Source organism: Parus major, chromosome Z, assembly GCF_001522545.3.
Source record: "Parus major isolate Abel chromosome Z, Parus_major1.1, whole genome shotgun sequence".
NCBI lineage: Eukaryota > Metazoa > Chordata > Aves > Passeriformes > Paridae > Parus > Parus major.
The window spans coordinates 61,487,982-61,511,022 of record NC_031799.1 but is presented as its reverse complement, the minus strand read 5'-3'; the positions used below and the strand labels follow the sequence as shown (position 1 = coordinate 61,511,022).

General features: G+C 35.9%; 1 protein-coding gene across 2 annotated transcripts in view; it reads left to right on the top strand.

Moving 5' to 3' along the window:
- The window catches only part of PCSK5 (proprotein convertase subtilisin/kexin type 5), a 229,767-nt gene that overhangs the window by 107,856 nt on the left and 98,870 nt on the right, over nucleotides 1–23,041 (top strand). For both annotated transcript variants that reach the window (XM_015652533.3, XM_015652536.3), the window contains exons 8-10: nucleotides 4,332–4,544; nucleotides 14,355–14,455; nucleotides 21,887–21,990. In XM_015652533.3, the coding sequence (XP_015508019.1) occupies nucleotides 4,332–4,544; nucleotides 14,355–14,455; nucleotides 21,887–21,990 (418 nt within the window). The remainder of the gene's footprint in view (nucleotides 1–4,331; nucleotides 4,545–14,354; nucleotides 14,456–21,886; nucleotides 21,991–23,041) is intronic.

Genomic DNA, 23,041 nt, shown 5'->3' with positions numbered 1-23,041 from the left:
ATTTTAGAACAGTATTGGGGAGAATAGAGGAAATTAAATGTTTAGGCTCTAGGTGTGGATAGAGTGTCCCTTCTTCTCTCTCCATTTTACATTTTCATGGTTTGTTTTCTGCTCATTGGTGTGCAATTTCCAGCATATTGGTGCCAAATTACATCTCCCTTGCTGCCACCCCTGTAACTTTTAATTACTCTGGTCAGCTGTTCTGTCCTCTGCCTTTCCTGCTCCTTCACCTTTTCTTCCTTGTGCCTCCGTAAATTTGATCACATCTATCAAGACAGTAAGTCACTCCATAGGCAAAAAGCGTTACCGGGGCATTTGATTCCTGGGCTGGAAATAATCAGGATTCACAGGCTGGATGAAGGCAACTTGACTTGAAAAGCAGTGAATGAATGTAAAGTCTAAACTTTCAAAAAATAGTGTGATTAAAATTTACTCCACTGGCTCATACAACATTATGTAGGTGGAAACAATTTTTATTAGAGTATTTTTAAAAAGTGCTGTTAGCAGCATAAAAGTGTGTGGAACTGCTGGTTGTCTTTCGATGAGTGTGTGACCTCTGTCTTATAAAGGTCCCTGCCAGAGCTGGTAATTCATTCACTCCTAAAGATGTCGTGTATACATAAATACACACACTCGGATCAGGGGATGTTTCTGCAACAGTATAAGGAAATTCTGCAGATGTCATTATGAGCATGTTCGTACTGGCTCTAATTCTTGGCAGACTTAACCTGTCCATGCTGGTGAGCAGGAAAAACAAAAAGGAGCTTTTATGTCACTTGCCTGCTTGCAACTTGCTGACCAAGGAAAAGGAGGGAATAGCAGGAGAAAAAAAATTTAAAAAATGCCAGAATGCCCCAAGATTCTTCTTACACGCTTTTGCAAGTGCAATTTCTGCCTTGGGGGTCTCTTTGTGAAAGTCCTGAGTCCATTTCATTTAAGGCCAGCTGTCTGTTGAGCACACTGGTTTTGTCCAGAAAATGTACTAGAAATTTGGACTGTGTCAATAGCAAGTCACAGTCATCAACAAAATAGTTTTCTTTTGCATAATGGGACAGTTGATTTTTTTTTAAATACGATACGATGTTTTATGCAAGTTAAGAAAGTAGATTATAAAAAAGGAGAACCTTTTATAGTGGTCTGATTTGGTGCACTGACAAGCACAATTGCAGAATTATGGACACCATGCAGAGTTTATGGGATGCAGTCCCTAGCTGTCTTTGCAAATGGAAGAGCAGAAACAGCTCTATGACCAGAGGGGAGGGAATGAAGTTTTAAAAGCATGAGACAAGCGTTGAGCATACTTTGCTGGACATCCATTAAGCACTGGTTTATGCTTCTTCTATAGAGGAGTTACTAACTCTTAGTTTTGCTCAGTTTCTGTCCGTATGATTTGTAAATGCACCTTTGCTTTTGGATAATAAATGACACACGGCTTCTTGGCATCTCAAGGCTTGACTTTTTGTCTTGATTACCTTGGACACCTGGCAATAAATAATTGATTTAAATAAACAGTAAAAGCTACATAGTGCCTTCCATGTGTGTTTACCTTAACTTTGTAGCACAGTCCAAATATTATTTAACTGTCTTTATTTAAATGATACAACATTCCCTTACATACAGAACAGCTGATGCTTCTGCTCTACTTACTTGTTGGACATAGTTACTTACTACTTTGTATTTTCCTAAGCATGATTGGGACTGCTGAACCAAATGGTAAATGAGAATTTTTTTACTTGACAAATTATTTTAGTCAAGTTCATAGGATCATAGGATTATGGAATCATGAAGATTGGAAGAGGCCTTCAAAGGTCAGCCACTCCAACTATTCACCTACCCACTACCATTGTAGCCCCTAAGCCATCTATATCACACAGCTGGATACACCATATCCAGACTTCTCCTGAGCACAAGTGTTGAAATTAGTTTGGAGGTTTGTTTTTTTTATTACTGTCATTTGCTTTGCCAAATAACTTCTAGGAACAAGGTGTCTAACTTGTTTTCTGATCTGAAGGTAATGCTGTTGTTTTCTGTGAACTTCTGGGCTCTTATATATGCAATATTGCAATGCATTGGAGGAATGGCAGTTCTTACTTTCTATATAGAAAATACTATTTTCCATTGGTCAGTGCATCTGGTACTTACTTTTTATTGCAATAACAGTGACATTGATCCTTTACATATTTACAGGAGACAGTAGTTATAAAGAAATATTTGCCATAATTTGTTCACCAAAGAAAACCTAGCATGGAAACATAAATCCAGGTGCAAATGGCTATTAGTTTCAAAGCCCTGCCCTTTCTATTAAAAGTCTAAATTGATGCTTATAATATTTAAATTATAAATGCAGAATTTCTAACATCCATTGGCATGTTCTCACCACTTTGTTGCCAAAAATGGTTCAAATACCTGTTTCTGCAGCTTGTTGTTCATTATTAGCACAGCAGTACAAGTACACATCTAATGAAACAGAGACACATTCTCCATGCAAACAAACTGATAATACAGTAATACCCCGCCGTGAAAAGGTTTTTACTGCATGGGATAAAGCATATTATACTGTGGTTTGCACGTGGAACCATCTGGTGGTAAAAGCAGAAAAATGACAGATAGACCATCATTAGTAGAACATTTTTCTGTATGCATCTTCTTGAGAATTCCTTTTACAAAATGTGGGGGTTTGGTTTGGTTGGTTTTTGTTTATTTTTGGGGTTTTTTTGTTCTGTTTGTTTGTTTGTTTGTTTGTTTGTTTGTTTGTTTGTTTTAAGTGAAAGCTGTGGCTTGATTACCCTGAATTCTCACTGCTTCTATCTTGGTTGTAGTGGTGGTTATTCCAAATTTCCCATGGGGCATCAGCTTAGCCATATGTAATTACATAATATTGCTTTCAAGACCATTGTGTGAAGAATAAAGGTGGAGAAATAGAGCTGTAACACTTCATAAAGGTTGTCTTATAAAAAACAAACAACCAAATGTTGCTACTTTGCTTTTTTTTGTTGGTGCATTAGCCAAGATTAAGAAAGTGAGAAAAATGTAATATTCAGACTGATCCTGTCTCAAGAATGTGGATTTCATAGTACATTAAACTTGGCACCTTGAGATTTTTCTCTCTGCTTGAAATGTTTCTAAACAAAATTTTGCATTTTAGAGACATAACTTTATGTAGACTCTAATCAGGAGAATTTGCTATTTAACTTACTTTGCTGAAAAGTGATGGAGAAGTCACGGCAGTCAGATGAAGGCCCAGTTGACTGGAAAAAGGGGAACATTGTACCCAGCCTTAAAAAGGGTAGAAAGGAGGGCGCTGGGAAGTCAGTCTCACCTCTGTGCCTGGGAGTTCCATTAAGCACATCTTCCTGGAAGCTCTGCTAAGGCACATGGAGGACAGGGATGTGATTTGGGATAGCCAGCACAGCCTCACCAAGGGCAAGTCCTGCCTGACCAACCTAGTGGGCTTCTATGATGGAGTGACAACGTCAGTGGACAAGGGAAGGGCTACAGATGTCATTTGTCTGGAATTCTGTAAAGCCTTTGACAATCCCCCTTAACATCCTTCTCTCTAAATTAGAGAGAGATGGATTTGATAAATGGACTGTTGGATAAGAAAGTGGTTGGACACTCAAATCCAGAGGACAGTGGTCAATGCTCAGAGTCCAATGGACATCAATAACAAGTGTCCCTCAGGAGTCCACACTGGTATTGTTATCCAGTGTTATTTACTTTCTTCATTAATGACATGGATGAAGGGATCAAGTGCATCCTCAGCAAATTTGCAATGACACCAAGCTGAGGGGTGCAGCTGACACTCTTGAAAGATGGAATGCCATCCACAGGTACCTGGACAAGCTCAAATGATGGGCCTATGGGAATCTTGTGATGTTTAATAGGACCAAGTGGTAAGTGCTGCACCTGCATCAGGACAACTCCCGAAAAAGCTGTGGGATGAACAGATCAAAAGCAGTCTTCCTAAGAAGAAGGACTCAAGAAGGACTTGGGGGTGCTGGTGAATGAGACTCCTTAATCTGAGTTTCCAGCATGACTTTCTTGGTACATCTGGATAATGTAGATGCAGACCAACAAACACTGCATAGAAGTTGTTTCTAAAGCTGTGTTCATACATACTCATTTTCTCAATTTCTTAGTTTTCCTAATGTCTGATTCTGAAATCTGATAAATCCTGTTCTCATTTCAAATTCTTCTCTGGGTAGTTGTTCTTTTATTTTCTTTCTCATCTTTCTCATGAGATGTCTTTTTGGGGAAAAGACTTGGCTATTAAACAGTCAAGGGAGAAAAGAAGAATTATTAATCAAATCTTTTGTACTGTTTCCAAACAGGGACGAAGAGGCTTAGGTTCAGTCTTTGTTTGGGCATCTGGAAATGGTGGAAGAAGTCGAGACCACTGCTCCTGTGATGGCTACACCAATAGCATCTACACTATATCCATAAGCAGTACAGCTGAAAGCGGAAAGAAGCCGTGGTATCTGGAAGAATGTGCGTCCACACTAGCTACAACATACAGCAGTGGAGAATCCTATGACAGGAAAATAGTATGGGTTTTAATTGTTTTTTTCATGTATATGTGTTTGTATTTTGCACAGCGACTTTGGGGGCTGGAGAGAAAGAGAAATCATTTATACTAATATCTTCCATTTGTTAACCACTTATCAACAGTTTCCACATTTTACAGATGTATTAGCAGTTTACCTAAGATATATAGATCTCTATTTTCTCAGATTTGTTTTGACCCAGCATCATTCCTCTTTTACATTGAGTGACAGTCAGTTATTACTGACATATTGCTGCCTAGTCTGGAAATATATTGTAAGGAAAATTAGGCTCAGTGCTCATCTTTTCTGTGTTGCTCCTCTTCTCATTCCAAAGCAGCCAGCATCTGTTTTCCCCTACTGTTCTCATCTTTGCTGGCAAATGACAAATAGTTTTAATTCTGTTTGATAATCTGTTGATATTGTTATTATTTGTACAACCTGTGTGCCTTTGCAAAATGAATGCATTCAGGATATATTCCAGTATTCAACATTCTACTCCTTTTAACCTTTTAAACCTTTTAAACCTTAAACCTCAGCTTGATGAGGTTTGCTATTATTGTCCTCTTCCCTGCTTATTTATTCTAGTGCTTAACTAACCAAAATTTATTACTTCTGGATCATAAAATTGAAGGATTTGGAGAGCTTTTTTCTTCCATATATTTTCTTGAGGACTCGTCTAACATTTCTTTCTTTCTTTCTGGTCCTTATCAGATTCTTCTCTTGGTGTCAATAAAGAGTTAAAAATATTAGCCTCTATGCTTTTTTTAATATTGTTTGCCTTGTCTTTCAGGATTCCGGTATGCTGGCCATCCCTTCTTGGATTCTTTGTTATTTTCAGATGGTCTAATTTTTGTTTTAAACTTGTTCTGAGATCCTTCTTCATTCGGATGATTTTTCTGTTCTTTTCTTGCATCTTTTCACTGAAACCTTCTCTCTCACTTCTTAACATGTTTCTTGTTATCCCTGATAAATAATAATAAATAAAAAAAATACTGTATCTACTAGGAATCCTCACTTCTGTGATTAAATTCCGTTCACCATCCTTTAAAAGATGTTCACCAACTTCTTTATGTTTAAGTGAGACTAATAAGCTGAGCAGATGGGATTGTGGTCCTCCCTTCTGACCTCAACTTAGCCAAGTCTGTAGGACTTCCCCGAGTCCTTTGAATCCTGCAGTTGCTGTCAAGTCAACAACAATTTTTATAAATATAATCAATACTGCTTTCAAAGTTTTCAGTGACAAAAAAGCCCACTTAAATATAGTGTGCTTTTAATTATTCATTGGCATTAAAAGATTTCTCCTGTTTGCTCTTTGAGCCCCATTAGCTTTGGTGTCACAAATTTGATTGCTAGTATGAAGACCACTCCATTTGTCTGTCTTCTCTCTGCCCATGTAGCCAAGTTAATCCCTTTTGATTTTCATAATGCAAGGTAAGCTTCTTGTTTCATTCTAAGTCATGTTTTCTTATACAACCTTTTTCATGTTACAACCTTCTAGAGTCCAAGCTAAACACACCAGTCAGGTAGCAGCAGTATTCAGTAACAAAAGCACAGGAAAATGGGTGTCTGTATGTGCCAGGTCAGTCTCTTTATATATTGACCCTGAGACTTGTTAGCATCACTGTTATGTAATGTGTCCATCACTATGTGATGCCCAGCCCATTTTCAGAGCTGCTGCTTCTCTTTTTCAAAGTTGGTGGTTCCAGGAAATATGTAGGGATACTTAGGGTCTCCTTATTCCATCATTAACAACTGGCTGGTTTAGTACTCAGTTCAGTCCAGCCTTCATCATCACTTTGTCATTTTCCAAGTTTCTCCAGCACTCATTAGAAGGTGCTAGTGTTTTCTTCCATGTCTTTGGTAAAAGCTTTAGTTCATACTATGGCCAAGAACCAGTTTGTAGAAGACCTGATTAGAAACAAGACTAATTTCTTCTATAAGGATATATATAATTTCTCTGCTTCTAATCTTTTATATATGTTTACATTTTTGGACCTTATCCCAGTTTAAATCAAGGTATTATGCATCATGTATATTTTTAATTTCTTAAATTTAAATACTTAAATTTTAAATTATTTTAATAATTTAATAAGCTTAAATTAGCAATGTAATAAAGTAAAAATAATGACTGAGAAATACTAAATAAGCTAATTTTTAAATTTTAAATTTTAAACTTAAATTTAAATTTTAAAAAAATATTACATGATGTCTCTTGTAAAATCCTGAGTATATTACTTTCAGCCAAAGTGATGGCCAGAAAAAAATAGTACAGTACTTTGGCAAGATTCCTTTTCCAACATCTTATTTTATCCACCATTGAGTATACTACTAGCTAATTAATGTATTAGTAATTAGTTTCAATCCTATATCAGCTGTTTTACACTAGATAAAAAGGTGGAAAATAGCTGATATTAATAAGACAATACTGCTTACCCTTTTAAAATAATGACACCATGCAGGTTTTCTGTCAGTTTTCTGGAACTTGTGCAGTGTTCAAGCATTTGCTAAAAACAACACAGCAGTTCCCTTTCCAGCTCTTGTAAAAGTCTGTGGCACTTCCAATCTTTCTGATTTAAACTTCTTATTTAAAATAGAGAAAAATAGGGAGATGATTTATTATCTCTCTATTCTTTGAAAATTTAATTTAGACCTTATTTTTTTCCAAAATGGAACATTCCAAGAAATAACTGTTCACTACAAACTATTATCTCTGGACAATTAAGATAGTTTGGGGATTCTTTTGCTTCTGGTGTATTTTAAATAAAACATACTTACACATTATTTTTTAGGTTCACCATTTAATCTTGTGTCTCCTTATTGCCTCTCTGCATCTTTTATCTTCAAATGTAATTAATTGTTGTTCCTTTATATCTTTGTTCATGTTTTTAATATCAAGTAAAATATCTCTGTATTTCTCAGTCATTATTTCTACTTTATTACATTGCTAATTTAAGCTTTCTGCATTCCTCTGATTCCTCTGATGAGCTGTAGTTTTCTTGATGGTAGTCATGCATTTTTTTGAATCAACACAGACTTTCTACTTTTACAGATTTACTATTTCAGTAAGAGAACATTGCTAATTTCTGACATTTCACTCCCTTATGTCTTGCACTAGGATCAAAAACACCTGGAGGTGATCTCACCTTTATTGTTAAAGACTTCTTATGGAATATAAGCATATATAATTTTTAGTTTACCAAAGAATAATACCCTTCACTTTGGAACTTTGCACTGTGCTAATACAGGCAGATTAATCTCTTACTGCAAGATTTTTGAAAAATCCTTACAAAGGATTTTTGTATACCTTACAAAGGATGTAATAATAGCTATGTATAGAATGCGCACAAATTATCCCATAGTTAGGAAAGTAAAGAAGACATTTTGCATAAACATTGTTGAAAGAATTAAAAATATGCCTCTAAAAATATTCTTAATTGGAGTCTCCCTTGGAGATCTCACATTGAATATCAGAGTTAAGTGAAAATAATTTTAAATTGAATTCCATTAATTCTATAAGAACCAATTGTTTTTACTAGTCAGCTGGATTCATTTACTAGTTAGATCCTCCATTCTTTTCAAAGCAGTTAAGTTCCATATGCCAGTTCTAGTCCTAGTGTGCATCATTTTGCACAGTGAATGGCAAAAGTGTAAGTCTGAGTAGCCATAAGAATTAACCCAGGTCTATTGATCATTTGTTTATCAGAATGTATCCTTGACTAGTTGTGCAAAGCAACCTTGCAGTTGCATGTGCCGTAAGAGTCACTGATCCCAAATGCTTGAAAACCAGACTATAAAAATTCCTGCCAAGATCCTTTTTCCTGTACTATACTATCAGTTGACTTTTGAAACACACAACTCTTCCATGTTTTATAAGTGGTACTTTGTATTTAAAGCCATGCAAGGCTGTTCCCCCTCCAGGTGCTTTCGGTGACAAAGCAAAACAGCATAGTGAAGATAAATCGCTTCTGTTTGTGTTGTGTGTAAAACAGTTGTCCATTTAAGCAATGACTATGTGCTTCTGTTATGCTACAGCCCAGTGAGAAATTCAGTGAAATTGTGAAACCAGCTTTTCAAACTGATTGTTGAGAAGTCCTCTCAGCATACACACCCTCACATGGAGAAAGGAATATTGCTATTACCTGTGTGATTGTCTTGCTTGTAGTGTCTTCTAAGAGCATTGCAATACTGACTGTATTGCTATTCTTTTCTCCAGCTTGTCTACCAAAATTCAGTCCTCCTAAAGGCCTATCAAATATCATTTACCTTGGAAAGAAGTCTTATTTGAAACAAAAAGTGTACTCAAAACAGAACTGAAAATTTCAAATACTAAGTTTTTTAAAGTGCTGTAAAGTGCTAGAACAGTCTAGAAATCATATGTATTAGTTTTCATTGTTGTACCACACAACCTTTTCACTGCATCATGTCTTACACTTTTGTTTAAACTGATGCTCCTTTTGAGTCAGAGGTTGTCTTCATATCTTTCCACAAGAAGCTGAGACCTTGCAGCAGGTTTAAAGCAAAAAATGTAAGAATACAGGGTGAACAAAAAGATTATTATTAAATTTACCCAAATTCTATTTTGCACATAAATTTATATGCAGTTGACAAACAATGCAGGGCTCAATTCTGTGCCAGAATTTGAAGAGTAACAATATTTTATCAGATCATAAAATGACTTTGTTTGTTGGAGTGAGACTCCTACATTCAAAATAGGAAACAAAAATACCACAGCAGTAAACCAGAAGGAAGTGACCTCACACAGGACTTACAATTAACATCAAATGAACAAAATTATTTTTCTTTTTTAAATTTTTTTTTCATGTAACACAGCACAGATTTCAGTATCATGTGAGATTCTGCAGTGTTGTAGTGCAGAAATACCTACCCAAGACTTAGGAGCAGTGAATGGGTTACAGTTGAATAATATCATGTTCCACAGTTCCTTCCTATTTTTTCTTGCACTGTTTAGCCAAATATCTTTCTTTTCTGTTTTCTTCTCTGTTTTTCTGTCCAGTAAGTGCAGAAGGTATTATAAGGTAAATGAACAAACAGTAATCAAGTATCAGAAACTTACTTTGTAGACTAAAAATTGTTTCAGAAATTATTTGATTTCAATATGGTGTAATAGAATCACAATCACTTTAATAACTACACAAAACTCTTTTTTTCTCTTTTCATTACTACCCACTTTTTATAATTACTTGTTAAAAATACAGGATGTATTTTTACAGTATTTTAGAAGTTTTTCTAGTATTGGACGGGTTTTCTTGTCTTATAGAATGACAGCTTAAAATATTTTAAGTTAACAGCTAGACACACCTTCTCAGGTGAGTTCCTTGTTGATCAGGAAAGGTACAGCAAGTGTGTTTGACTTTACACTGTACTGAGTTTATGAACCAAGTTCCCACCCTTTGGGTATATTAAAATGCTCAAAAGATGCAAATATTCCTACAGTGTCTATAGATGTATGCCTTTTACACAGACTCTTATGGAAAAGAACTAGAATTATTTTTAGGTTTTTCGAATGTAGCTGCAAAGTGCTAGCATAGTTACAGACATAGAAACTTGCATTGTGGGACAGAGACTAATTGACAGTAGGTAAAGACCATAAAATTATACTTCATTATGGATGTTACCTCTCATAACTCAGTGTGTACAGAAGTATTGGCTTCTGTAATAATATGCAGTTGTCAAGGTATTTTTTCCTATTATTCTCTTCTTTACAGTACTATATATACTTCTTTGAATACCATAGAACCATGCTTAAAGATAGCTTCCCCCCTCCACACCATGTGGCTGGGATAGGTTAAGCACCACATAATATAGTTATCTATATGGGTCTTTCATTTATCAAACATTGCACAAGTGCATTTCCTTTGAATTTGTTTTTTGAATGATTTCGTAACACACTAAGATTTTGACATCAGAAAGTTCCTCAGAGATACAATTTATAAGCCTATTAATGACCTATCTCCTGCAAATAACCCATATACTTAATGTTTCACCTGTTTAGTTATCTTCTAATAAACAACAATTCATCTGCTGATTTTCTTTCTCTGCTTGTTGATAAACTTGTGCTCTAAGCAGAAAAAACTTAAAAACTGAAAACAACAACAACAACTGAAACATCAACAAAAAAAGCCCATCCTGTCTCCTGCCAGTTCTTCAAACACGAAAGCCTGTTCTTCAGAAACTCACTCAGGTTATCAAGATATGCACAAGATAATCACAGGATACAATGTCTACACAGGACTTCTGTTCTGGGTATATACAGATGCATAGGCTGTGTAGAATGTATAATATATTTTTGTTAAAATCTTTTCACTTCTAGGGACACAGATTCACAGAAATCAACATGTCTTGAAGAACTGTAGCAGAAGATAGAAAAAATTAAATCAGTTCAGAAAACTCATGTCATGAAATATGAAATACTAAGGCTGAGGCTTGGGAGAGGGTACATGAGCTTGTTCTCTGCCAAGAGAAACCCCATTTTTTACTTTATTCATTAATTTCCCAGTTGGTAAAACTGTGGAAAGATTGATGATTCAGCCTTAATAATGACTGTACAAAAATGGCATCTCCTTCAGAGAGCAAGTTGCTCAGAGCAAGTTGCTTCTATAAAACTGTTACAGTATGTCTAGATGTTTTCCTTTAATAAATGCCTAGCTTTTCTGAAAACTTTGTACCAATGCCTATGAGAGATATTATAGTGCACTGCAGTAATTCCTCTCTTCCTTTCATCAGGGTGTCTGTGGCTAATTTCATATTGATTAAACTAGGCAAGAACCAGAAATACTGCCATTGTCTTCAATCAAACCTAGTTGATTCAACTTACTTAGAAGCTGTAGTAAGTCATGGCCCTGGAAATATTACATGGACTTTTCTTGTGCAGTTGGATCAGCATTTTCACAGATCAGCAGTTGTGTTATACTCGATGGAAGATTTTTAAATTTCTCCTTCTCCCCACCCTAACAATCAGAATGACTTCTAATATACACTCATGGCAGCTTCATGGTGCTATCAAACACCATATCCTTTTATTGTGATTGAATGTGTTGCTCAGGAATTTGGGCACCCTTGTTCTTCTTGAACTTTGCTCATCTCTTGGTGATCATATGCTCTTTTGTCTTGGGGTAAATGCAGCAGTTCTCTGACTCTGAATCCACAGTGCTGAAAAACATGCCTCAAATCTTGGAGGTAATCTACACCTAAACATCTCAGTTGCTGTCAGTAACTTTCCTTTGAACTAGCTGAAATGGGATTTACATGTATAAAGCTTTCCCAACACATTTTTGGCTGAAGTATCTGTTGAAAGCAAGATAAGAGTCTGTAGTTGAAATTGCTGCCAGAGTATATGCTTAGAACAAGAGGGACAATGGTGCCAATTAAAGAGATGTCATGGCTTATTGTGCTTGATATCTGTGGTGACAGGACAGTAAAATCAGTCTGGAAAGATGCTCTTCCAGAGGATGAGAAACAAGGACAGCACAATTCAGTTTGTGTTTCACTGTATTGACAGAGGCTGTCCCTCAGGGAAAAGCTTCTATGACAGCACTTTTCTGCCTGAGCTCCTGGATGCTTAGTTGCCTTAGGTCCTCCAAGGAAAGCACCCACTGCACTACTTTTATGCAGGGCTAAAGTATGTATATATACTTTGTATATATTTATACATATAAATATATATATTTTTCTATATATATAAGTATTTATATATATATATATATATATATGTATGAAAGACGTGAGCATGTATTAATCCATTTTGCACCCTCTCTTTTTCCTGGCCTTCCTTCTGGTCCCTGCCACAGCACTGAACAGTATTTTCCAAATGGGGTACTTTTATCTTGTATGTCTCTGGGTGCATGTCATCATCTAGTACTTGGACATCTTAATTCCACCTGGATAATCACTACTTGAGTTTGCACATAAAAGCAGTGCAATGTTAGGGCTGTTACTACTTCAGTTTCATCTCTTAATATTGTCACTACACTTATGCAATTTCCATGCTTAAAGCTTTTCCCAACGCTGGTAACTTCTAAATGAATAGACAATCAATAGGCAAAAGGGGAAGAGAGAAGGAAATTACATGAATATTTTATTTATGGGGTTTCAACTTCTAGCCAATGACAGATAGAATTATTTAACAAGGTGTGCATCAGTGAAGAACATTAAATGATAAGGGGCAAAAAAGTTATTTCTAGACTTCAATAATTAGGAAACCTAGCCTCTGGTAAGATGATTCATTTAAGGATCTGACATTATAAATGCTTTTGTAAGTCTTTTTCAATTTTTAGTAATTTTCATATTGTTTCACTTGCTCCCTACAATATTTTCTTGGTGCTGTTAGCTCCTTTTCTGTTAGAAATCTTCTGTGTTAGCTTGCATTTGCTTACATGTTGTGAGAGTTTTCATCAGCCTTACACAAAACATGTAATATACTGAATATGGCTAACATGAATGTGAGACCTATATCTCCTGCATGTATTTGCTTATATTCTGCCCAGATGAGATTCAGATGGTTTTTCAGATCACATTTCATGTATCTTGAGGTTTCAAAGTTAGACAGGCATTTTGATGTACTCTGTGCTTTTTTGCAATTTTTTGATCCTCTGATCCTCTCCTCCCATCTTTGTGCAAATCTATGTTGGAAATGTAGTAGAACACTGGTGAATTAGAACACAATAATTCCATGTGCTTAGATAAAGTGTTACATAAGCAACTTTTCCTCTGCCCCTCTGGCAGATATTCTATGTCTTGCAGTGACTGAAATTCTCAGAATAAGTTTTGACATCACAGGTCATTCACCTTCATTGAGATTTGCCTGCTGAAGACTGCTGTCTTCATCCAGTCTGCATGGGTTTTGTTTGAGCTTGTACTAGGTAGTAGTGACATCCTACCTCTGCTGCCTTGCTCCTGCAAAGAATCACTTCTTCAGCAAGACAGAGTAGAATCATTTCAGATTGACATTACCTGAAAGAAGCAAGATTTAGAATAATCACATTTATGTGTGATTTATATTCTTACAGAAAGCATTTGTCTAAAATTCATTATTAGAGAGAAACATCCTAACACTAAGTAGAAGGCTGTGTGTCTAGCTGGTATTGCACATTGCAGTTTATATGTCCACTTAGACTGCATATAAAAATATGTGCAGCATGTAATTATACATAAGATGTAACAGTTTAAAACTGAAAACATCTAATTGGCTGGTGATGGCTGGGGCAAGTTTGTGATCACATCAGGATTTTCCAATGAATTACTGCTTCATTTAATGTGATTTATTGCATAAGAAGTGAATTAAAGATTAAACAGGGTGCTTAGCATGAGCCAAACTGTATTCTTTTGTCTCACATACTTCCAGAGTGACTTCAGGCAACCTTTTCAAACCCTCCATACCTCTATGTAGTCTCTAAAACATGTATAAGCAGTGTATATGTCTTATAAGTAGTCTGCATATAAGATATAGTTCTTTTCTGTTTGTAAAGCGCTTTGATATCTTGGAGAGAAAGTCCTCTATAAATCCAAATAGAAGGGCAGAATTGCAGTTGTGCAGTTTCAAACCCCTCTGCATGTTTTTCTGGTTTAAAGGTGTCTTTGTTGATCATGCTTTGTTGATCATGGAGCAATATAAAGAACACTATCTAAATTCAGGAGAGACTTCAAGTTCAGAACATCCAACATCATGTATCTTCTTTTCCTTGCTGTTAAAGAAGAAAATACCCTCCACATACATGTGACTCATTCAAGTAAATAAAACATGCTCTATTTTCTGAAGTTGTGTTATAATTTCACACATTTAATTTCTTCCAGATTACTACAGACCTGAGGCAGCGTTGCACAGACAGCCATACTGGAACCTCAGCCTCTGCACCTATGGCTGCAGGCATCATTGCCCTGGCACTGGAAGCAAAGTAAGATCTGAGATATATTCTGAAACAAAATTAAGCATTTACAGGAAGATATTTCTCATCCATCCAGTACCTTTATGCATACATCACACACTTTGGAACTTCTCTTGTCACAGTAACCTTCTAAGGGCAGGAAAGATCTCCATGCTTACCTACACAGGAAGGAAACACTGTGGAAATGCTGACAGAGTACGCAGTGTTGAAGTAAAATGAAACAATGTTGAGCACAGGTGGTTTCCATTAAATGATGTATAACACCCTGTAACATCTTATAGTTCACTAAGAAGGCTGCCTAGATCTGCTGTACCCAGCAGAGTACTGTAGGTCACCGCCTCCATTCACCAGGCTTCTCTTAGCAATGTCTGTTCTTGAACACTGAAAGAGGTTGTGGGAGGTGTCAGGTTAACCTGAACATAAGTTAATGTAGTATGAAAAATAAAATCTCAACTTCTGCACGCTGACACAGGTCTATTTTTTAACATGGGTCAAGCTCCTCAGCTCTAAAAACCATGAATAGTGTAGCTCCAAAGTCCTTGTACCTTTAGCTCCAAAAAAATCCTCTTACAAACATTTTTTCAACTACATGATTTATGCCTAATATGTATCTCTAATGTGGTTCACGGAGCAGCAGACATGTGGGAGCTCTTCAGGTAAATCTGTATTTCAGAACCTTTTACATTACTTTGTACTCTGCTGGATAATACCTGAAGGTTTAAGATGGAGTGCTTCACCCCAAATCCTACTCAATGTTTCTAAGTTCTAGGAGATTGATTCTATTAAATTCTGAAGAAAACTAGCTTTCTGTGGGGTCAGCCATTTTCTTTGAAGAAAGTAAAAAATATGCATATAATAGTACTTTCAAATTGCATGCAGTTCATAATAGAATCATGTTTCCATCTTTCATGCTGCTTTTTGTGAAGACACTTTGACCCAGTATTCAGCACAGAATACTTCTTGTTATTGAGTTATAAGGATAAGAGTTTGTAATTGAAGACCTGAATCTTAAGTAGTGTGACACTTGTGTCATTATAATTGTGTTTTCTTAATGCAGTTATCAGAAACAAAGGTCTTTTAAAAAGTTAATATAATGTTACTGTGGGTTGATTTAAACTTTTAAAATGTCCTCTTAACCTCCATTTTAAAATTCTGAAGTTCATTCTAAACAATCTGCAAATGCAGATAAGACTGTGTGTGTGTACATGTCAACTTGGTGTAAATTTTCTCACTATTCTTGCTTAATGAACTGAAATTGGTAGTTGATTCTTTTTTGTTTTGTTGTTGAAAGTTTCAGAACAGGTATGCCTTACAAGATCTACAACAAAGCGATTTCTCATTGTGACTTCTTACAACATTGGAAAGCTTACATTTTTTTTTTTTAGTGACCTTCAGTGGCTCTACCAGTGGGAAATCTATATTAGTGCATATGGACTAGTATTTTTTTTAAACAAATAGTTGCTATAATAGACATAAAGACAAAACTGTGTTAGAGCTTTATATGTGGTGATGGAGACAAAATGTGCCAGTGACTAAATATTCTAGTAACTCTTTAGTATTTGTAGTACTCCATTGCATGGTACTAAAAAGAATTTCAGAGTGAAAATGTTGAAAATGTTGATTTTGCCTCCTTTTAGATTCTGTTCCATTTCATTAAATGGAAGGTTCTGTTTCTAGATCTTAGCCTATATATTTGAGTAGATACAAAGGAATTATTAATACCATAAATGTGGTTTTATTAATTTGTATTTCATTCACTAACTTTTCTCTCTTACGTGTATTTCAAATCCACCACTGCAGCTGACCACAGCCACTTAAAAAATAAAAAATTAAAAGAAAAATTAAAAAAGAAAAAGAAAAAAAAATTAGGGAGAAACATAGTTCTCATGTTATGGCTTCCCATGCTGGTTTTCTCCACCAGTTTGGAGAAATCTTTGGTCTTGTGACATTATAGATTATGAAGTACAACCTTTAGTATAATAGGGAAATCATATTGTGATCTATTAAATTTTATGTGTGGGGTTTGCTTGTATGGAATCTGTTTAATTTATTTATGAAGTTTCTGAATTTCATATTTGTGTGATTTGAAATTTCAGGGTGTATTTTTCACCTGTGATGCCTTCCGATTTAGGTGACCCTAATTAAATGTTAGGAATTAAAGTATGAAAAAAAAAGTTTTGAAGCCGTCAAAGTATTTTCTGCAATACTTTAAAAATGAAATATAAAAGACACAAAATTGTGGCTCATTGTAACTGCTTACTGGAACTATTTTGCTTCAAACAGAGTTTGCATTTTCATACATTCTTTCTTAGATTCCCTATTAATAACTCTGCTAATGGCAGTATTTATGTGAGATTTTTTAAAAGGACAAGTTGGAAAAAGTTGCAAGGTTAGTTATATTGTTTGTATAGCAAGCTGCTTAAAAATTAAAGCACTTCGTCCTGAACACTACTTGGCTGTTTGTAATAATGTATAGTTTCATTCCATTTTGTGTTGGAAAAACACAATTTTTACCACAGAAGGGGTTTGAGTCTGTGGAAGTCAGTTTTCCCCAGCAGCCAAGTTTTATTCCTGGGAGACATCATTAATTGAAAAGAGAACTAATATGACCTGGATATGAGTTAGAACAGCCAAAAGGGTGCTTCAACTCACACACGAAGGTACATTTAACCAAATGAAAAAAAAAAAAAAAAAAAGCAAGGCAGATTTACACTGCAGCCTCGCACTTTCTTTCTTTGACAAACCCCATATGTTAGGATTGGCAAATGACTGATGGAGGTTCTCTTACCTGCCTACTGATTTGAACCCTCCACTTAGCCATTTCTTCCAACAGGGATCTGCTTCTAAAATCCTGGTAACAAATTATTTGAGGATGATTTTATGCATAATGTGAACACATTTTTGTTATTTTTGATCTAGTATTTGGGTATCAAAGTGGCATGTTTTTCCTCAGGAATCAAAGAATTGCAACTGAGTTTCAGACTGCATGTTTGGAATCCCTGAGGGTGCAATGTAGGGTTGTAAACATGCAATAGCTATCACACAAAGACATATCTTAATTTTCATGTTCTGAAGTTTTCTTATGGTATTTAGGTAGTAAATGGGTCTCCAGTTGTACCCAGTTGATGGTTCCCAGTCCCAAGGACGGACCTTGATCAGGTCCTATTAATAAATGTTTTCTTGTATGTTGCATTTAGTCATTACATAATGTCAAATTTTTCTAATTGTTAAATGAGAAGATAAGTAAAATCAATTTAGTGCACAGAGACAGCAATTTTCTTTCTAAAAGTAAACTATTTTTATTGAATAGTACCACCTACTGTTGCTAGAAATACCTTTTCTCATTGATAAAAGGGTTGGATTTAGGATTTGATCAAATCAGACTCAGGAGATACAGTGACCCTGTATTCATTCCAGAGACCATTGTGCCATGTTCCTTTAAAGAAGACAAATTTAAATAAAAACCCTTATGTTGCTGACAGAAGAATTCATTATACACCCCCAATTGAACTGCATGTCCCTATAAGCCAGTGCATATTTTCCAGCATGTGATATATAAACTAGTTTCATTAGTAAGGAGCAGCAAGTGAAATGGAAGTATTTAGTCTGCTACCTTTCTACTGTGTGGTACACTCAGTGCTATAGCCTTGGAGAGACAGTATGTTTTCTGTCATGGTTCTCTTTACTTGAATGATATGGGATCTTAGAATTATTTCATTTGGAACGGACCTGAACGATCATCTCGTTCCAGCCTCCCACCATCATCAGAAACACTGTTCACTAGACCAGATTGCTCAGAGCCCCCTGGAGCCTGGCCTTGGAACAATTCCAAGGGGGCACCCTTAACTTCTCTAGGCACCCAGTGCTTTACTACGCTGCCAGCAAAGATCTAATCTAAAGCCACTCTATCAAAGAAGGTAGATTTTCCTCAAAGAAGAGGTGCTTCATCCCTCTAATAATTTTTGTGGCCCTCCTCTGGATTTGCTCCAGCAGGTCAATGTCATTCCTGCATTTGTCTTTTTTTACATGAAACTGAGGCTAGAGCAAAGTAGTGCTGGGAAGAACTAAAGAATTTTAGTGAATTCTGATACTAGTGACAGAAAAGTGACATTGTACCACATTCCTCTAAATGATGGTACCGCCAACTGTAACCACTGAGACAAAAGGAAAATGGAATTCACATTGTAAGGGGTCAAGAATGTCAGAGGGAGATACTTTGGATTTCTGGCAACTGAAGAGATATATTTGCATACCTTCCAGAGTGATTAATTTTTTTACAGAAAGAAGAGCAGTGCACTGTCTAGCAAGGTGCAATACAGAAAACATATTTCTGTATTATCAAAGTTATGGCCAATTTGTCATAAATATAGTCAGAGGTTAAAAGTGATGAGACAGCTGAGGTGAATTGAGGAAGTGCTGTCAAGTGACCTCTATAGCTGAGTGCAGGGGAAGAGGTTATAATTTAAGTGTATCAGCTTTAGCCAGGTCTTTACTTCACTGATTGATTGCCTGTTATAGAAGGCAATTCTAGAGTGCGTGAGTTAAAAATCTCCTTCTGAATCTTCACATTTTTTGAGTAGTTTCCTTTTAGTATTGAAATAAATAAAAAACATAGCCATTAATAAATGCTTACCTTAGAACCTATCTTTCTCCTGAGGTTTAATCACCTATTTTACTTATGATATTGACATTGATTTGGGTGTACTTTGGTTCCTGTTCCTGTTTTCAGTCACATATAAATTTGCCAAAGAATAACCATTCAGGCTGAAATTTCCAATTTAACTTGCATTCAAAAGATTTACCAAAAATCCATTAAGACATTTCCTAAACTCAAACAAGATTAAAAACAAGTAATATTTGATTGTGATGATTTTTAACTTCTTCATAGAGTTTTTCTGTGTCTGCTTTGGAGTGACAGCTAGAAATAAAACTAGTGGATAGCTGTTGTTCTGGTGCCAGGACAATGCCTTTAACTTGTACAAGCTTTTTAGAAATCTCAGTTGGCATTTTCTCAATTGAGACTTTTAAGAGTTTAGCAGCTCTGTCCCCTGTAGTTTCTTGGCTTCCCAAGTGTTTTCCAGCACCAGCCTTTAGATGCTGAACTACAAGTAACTCTGAAGTTACTCTTGCAGTGCTTCTGGCTGTTCACCTTGAGAGCAGGGATCCCAGCTGCTTTCTGCTGTCAGTTCCTTGTTGGGAGTAAAATGAAAAAGGTGAAAGAGAAGCAGTTTCAGTGAATTGCAGTGTCCCTGTAGTCAGTCTCTTGAAATGTGGAAGACAGGTCAAGTCAATAGCCTGTGTACCATGCTAACCATATTTTCTTTTATTAACCCAAGACAATGTAAGCCTTCTCCATCTTCACAATCAAGCTGGTTCTAAGAGCAGCATCAAACCTACGGTTTTGTTGTTGTTCCTTCCATGCTGTTATTAAGCAGACTTTGGAGATGACACAATAAAGGATGTAATTCAGATGCCTTTCTCTCAGGGGTTTTCTCCTCCCAATTTCATCATTATCAGCCTTCAGTTAGGCCATTGTTTGTTTCATTTTTGGCACTTACGATTTTTTATCTCTGTATGCACTGCAGATTTGACACAGGTATACCAGAACACCATTGCTGGTGGATGTATAGCTGCCTACCCCAATGTTCATCTAAAGAAATACATCATGTCCTATCACAACTTGTCTGGATTTTATCCTAAAAACCATTATATAGATAATGCAAAAGATATTTTTTTTCTTCCTTTTACAAAAGAGTGGTAAAACCTTAAAACAGATTGCCACAGAGGTGGTAGATGTCCCATGCCTGGAAACATTCAAGGTCAGTTCAGACAGGCTTCTGAGTAACCTGATCTAGTTAAACATGTCCCTGCTGATTGCTGGGTACTTGGGCTGAGTGACCTGTAAAGGTCCCTTCCAGCTCAAGCCATTGTGTGGTTCTGTGGCAAATCTTCCAATACTGCCTCATGAGGAGATCAGGATGCATTGCAGAAACCGTGGAGATGCAGCAAGTATATGAACTGAATGTTGTAAAGTAGAGCTAGAAATTGATTTAAATTATGTTGTACAGGCGAATAAGGCAAAAAAAGCTTCTACATGCTATATGATATGTAGAAGTATATCCTATGTTACAGACCCTTAATGTGCCTTACATTCCATAACTTTTTAAAAATATTTTTTTTCAGTAATTTTTACAAGCCCAACTGGTTAAACAATTACTAGTCATTCTAGTCCAGCAGCCTGATGTGAGAAACTGCACCATAAGAAAAAAAAGCACCTATAGGCATAGTAATGTTTTCTAAAAATGCTCAGGGAGAGAAGGCATCTGCTCTCATATTTAATGAGACATTTAATGCAACAGAATATTTAAATATGTTAAGAATTTGGTTTAAGAACCAAGGTTTCCCTGGTTTTCAATGGCTGGACAGTGTAGGGAGCCGATTCTGGGTCTTATAGACTTAATTCTGTTCTGTCTTCAGCTGAGAGGAATTGTGGCAGTGTGTTCAATAGGACAGATAATGATGCTCTGAGAATGCTACTCAGTGCCTGGTGTTCTGCACCACATTACTTTTTTCCTCTTCATTGTTTAGTGGCTCAGTTTATCATTCCCTTTAGTGCACTGCATTTTTAAAGAGAATACTGTTCATCTTCTTGCAGGTAATAGAAAAACTGAAATATTGGGAGGAACAAGAAAAAATAGCCGCATGATGGCACCTTTAGATCGTCTTCTAAGAAAATAAATTCTCCCTGTTGTAGATATAGAAGAAGCAGGAAACCTGCAATCTCTGAATATTTGCCCTAGTCCTAGAAGATAAATGTGTATTAATGTCACAGTGAGAATAGAAACAATATCCTATTTCACCTTCTAGGTGGACAGGTTTTTATTAATCCTGGAATACACATCTGTTCAGTCAGGCCCTTGCTTTGCAACTCATCAGCCATCCAACTGCTTGGAATTATTGCAAAATACTCTCAGTGAATTCCAAGACCAGAGTAGTAGACAAATTAATAACAACAGAGGCACCTGGAATAGCTTAAATTGGAACTGAAAGTCTAGAGGAATTTCTAGTTTGAGCTAGCAGTTAGTGAGATTTAGTAGAGCTTTTCAGCAAGCCAAATGTTTGATTTCTTCTCTCTTACATTCATTAAGATACAGTAGTTGGTGGTCATAAAAATTGTCTCTGTGTGAAATGAACTCTTCCCTTAAGTTTCATATAACAGAATATTATCATATATTATTACAGTCTGCTTATGGCAAACCTCACAGTTTCATATAGTCTTTCTGTAAAATTGGAACATGTTATTTTGAATGGAGCAAAGGGAAGTAGAGAAGATAAATGAAAGTTGTTTTGCTTTGGACAGTTTTCAGCTTACATGGCTTTGTATCACTACATCCTGGTAAAATGTCTGATCTGTGACTTTGTCTTTCTTCTGTTTCATAGTCCATTTCTGACCTGGAGAGATGTACAGCACATTATTGTCAGGACTTCACGTGCAGGACATCTGAATGCTAATGACTGGAAAACCAATGCAGCTGGTTATAAGGGTGAGAGCTTTCTTTCTTTCTTTCTTCTCTGCTATCACAAGCAACCTATTATTTGATTTTTTTGTTTGACACTATGCTGTGCATAGTTTGGAGACCTTTCAGATTCAGTCTGAAGGGGCCTATCTTGTCTTATACAAGGAAAACCTCGTAGAATGACTAATGCACAAAGCCATCAGCTTAAAAATGCATTGGCTTGATCTTCTTAGTCCCTTTCCATCCCATATCATACACTGCTGCCAGTAAACTAAATAAATTAGGGGCGTTTAATTTTTCTTTTTATACCTAGTATTCTGATAAAGTAGTATAGAGTTGAAGACAGAGCAATTCTGGATTCCAGCCACATTCTCCCTCGGAATTATCGACAGTTTCAATATAAAATGATGAAACAGTATTTTCAAATTTCATTTTTATATTATAAGCTCTACATTATTTATATGTAAGAATTCTGATAGATTTTGGATACAATCAAATTTTGAGCTGTCATGACATTTCACGGGACAGGTGATCATTTTTCAGTGACCTGTCATGTCAATTTCTAAAATTTTGTATCATCTTGTAAATTTGAAGAAAGCTACATCTTAAAAACATTTTTTCACTTTTGTAATGCAAGCAGAGGTAAACACTTGTGCTATTAAATAGGATATTTATTTTCAGGGTGGGTTAAAATGAAAATGAATCTGTACATTTTATTTCAGCACAGTTTGTCTTCTGATTCCCATTCACTACATTCTTACTGCTTTCAGTTTGTATTGCATCCTAAACAAAACCCTGGAATGGCTTATTTCTGGTTCTCTGTTCATAAGAATTCCACACAATACTAAAATACCTCTTTTAAGATGAGATTTGATCTGTTTGTGCCAGGATCTCGTGAGAGAAAAATGTAATATACAAGAGCCATCAAATCTTTGCCCTGGCTTCACTTCAAATGGAAGCCTATATTTAATCTATTTTGGATCAAGGCCACTGCTATTGTAGAACATCTCTAATATATAATTCTGATCTAGGACATTTTTGGTGCAATGGTATAGAAATCAAAAAAAGAAAAAGCCCC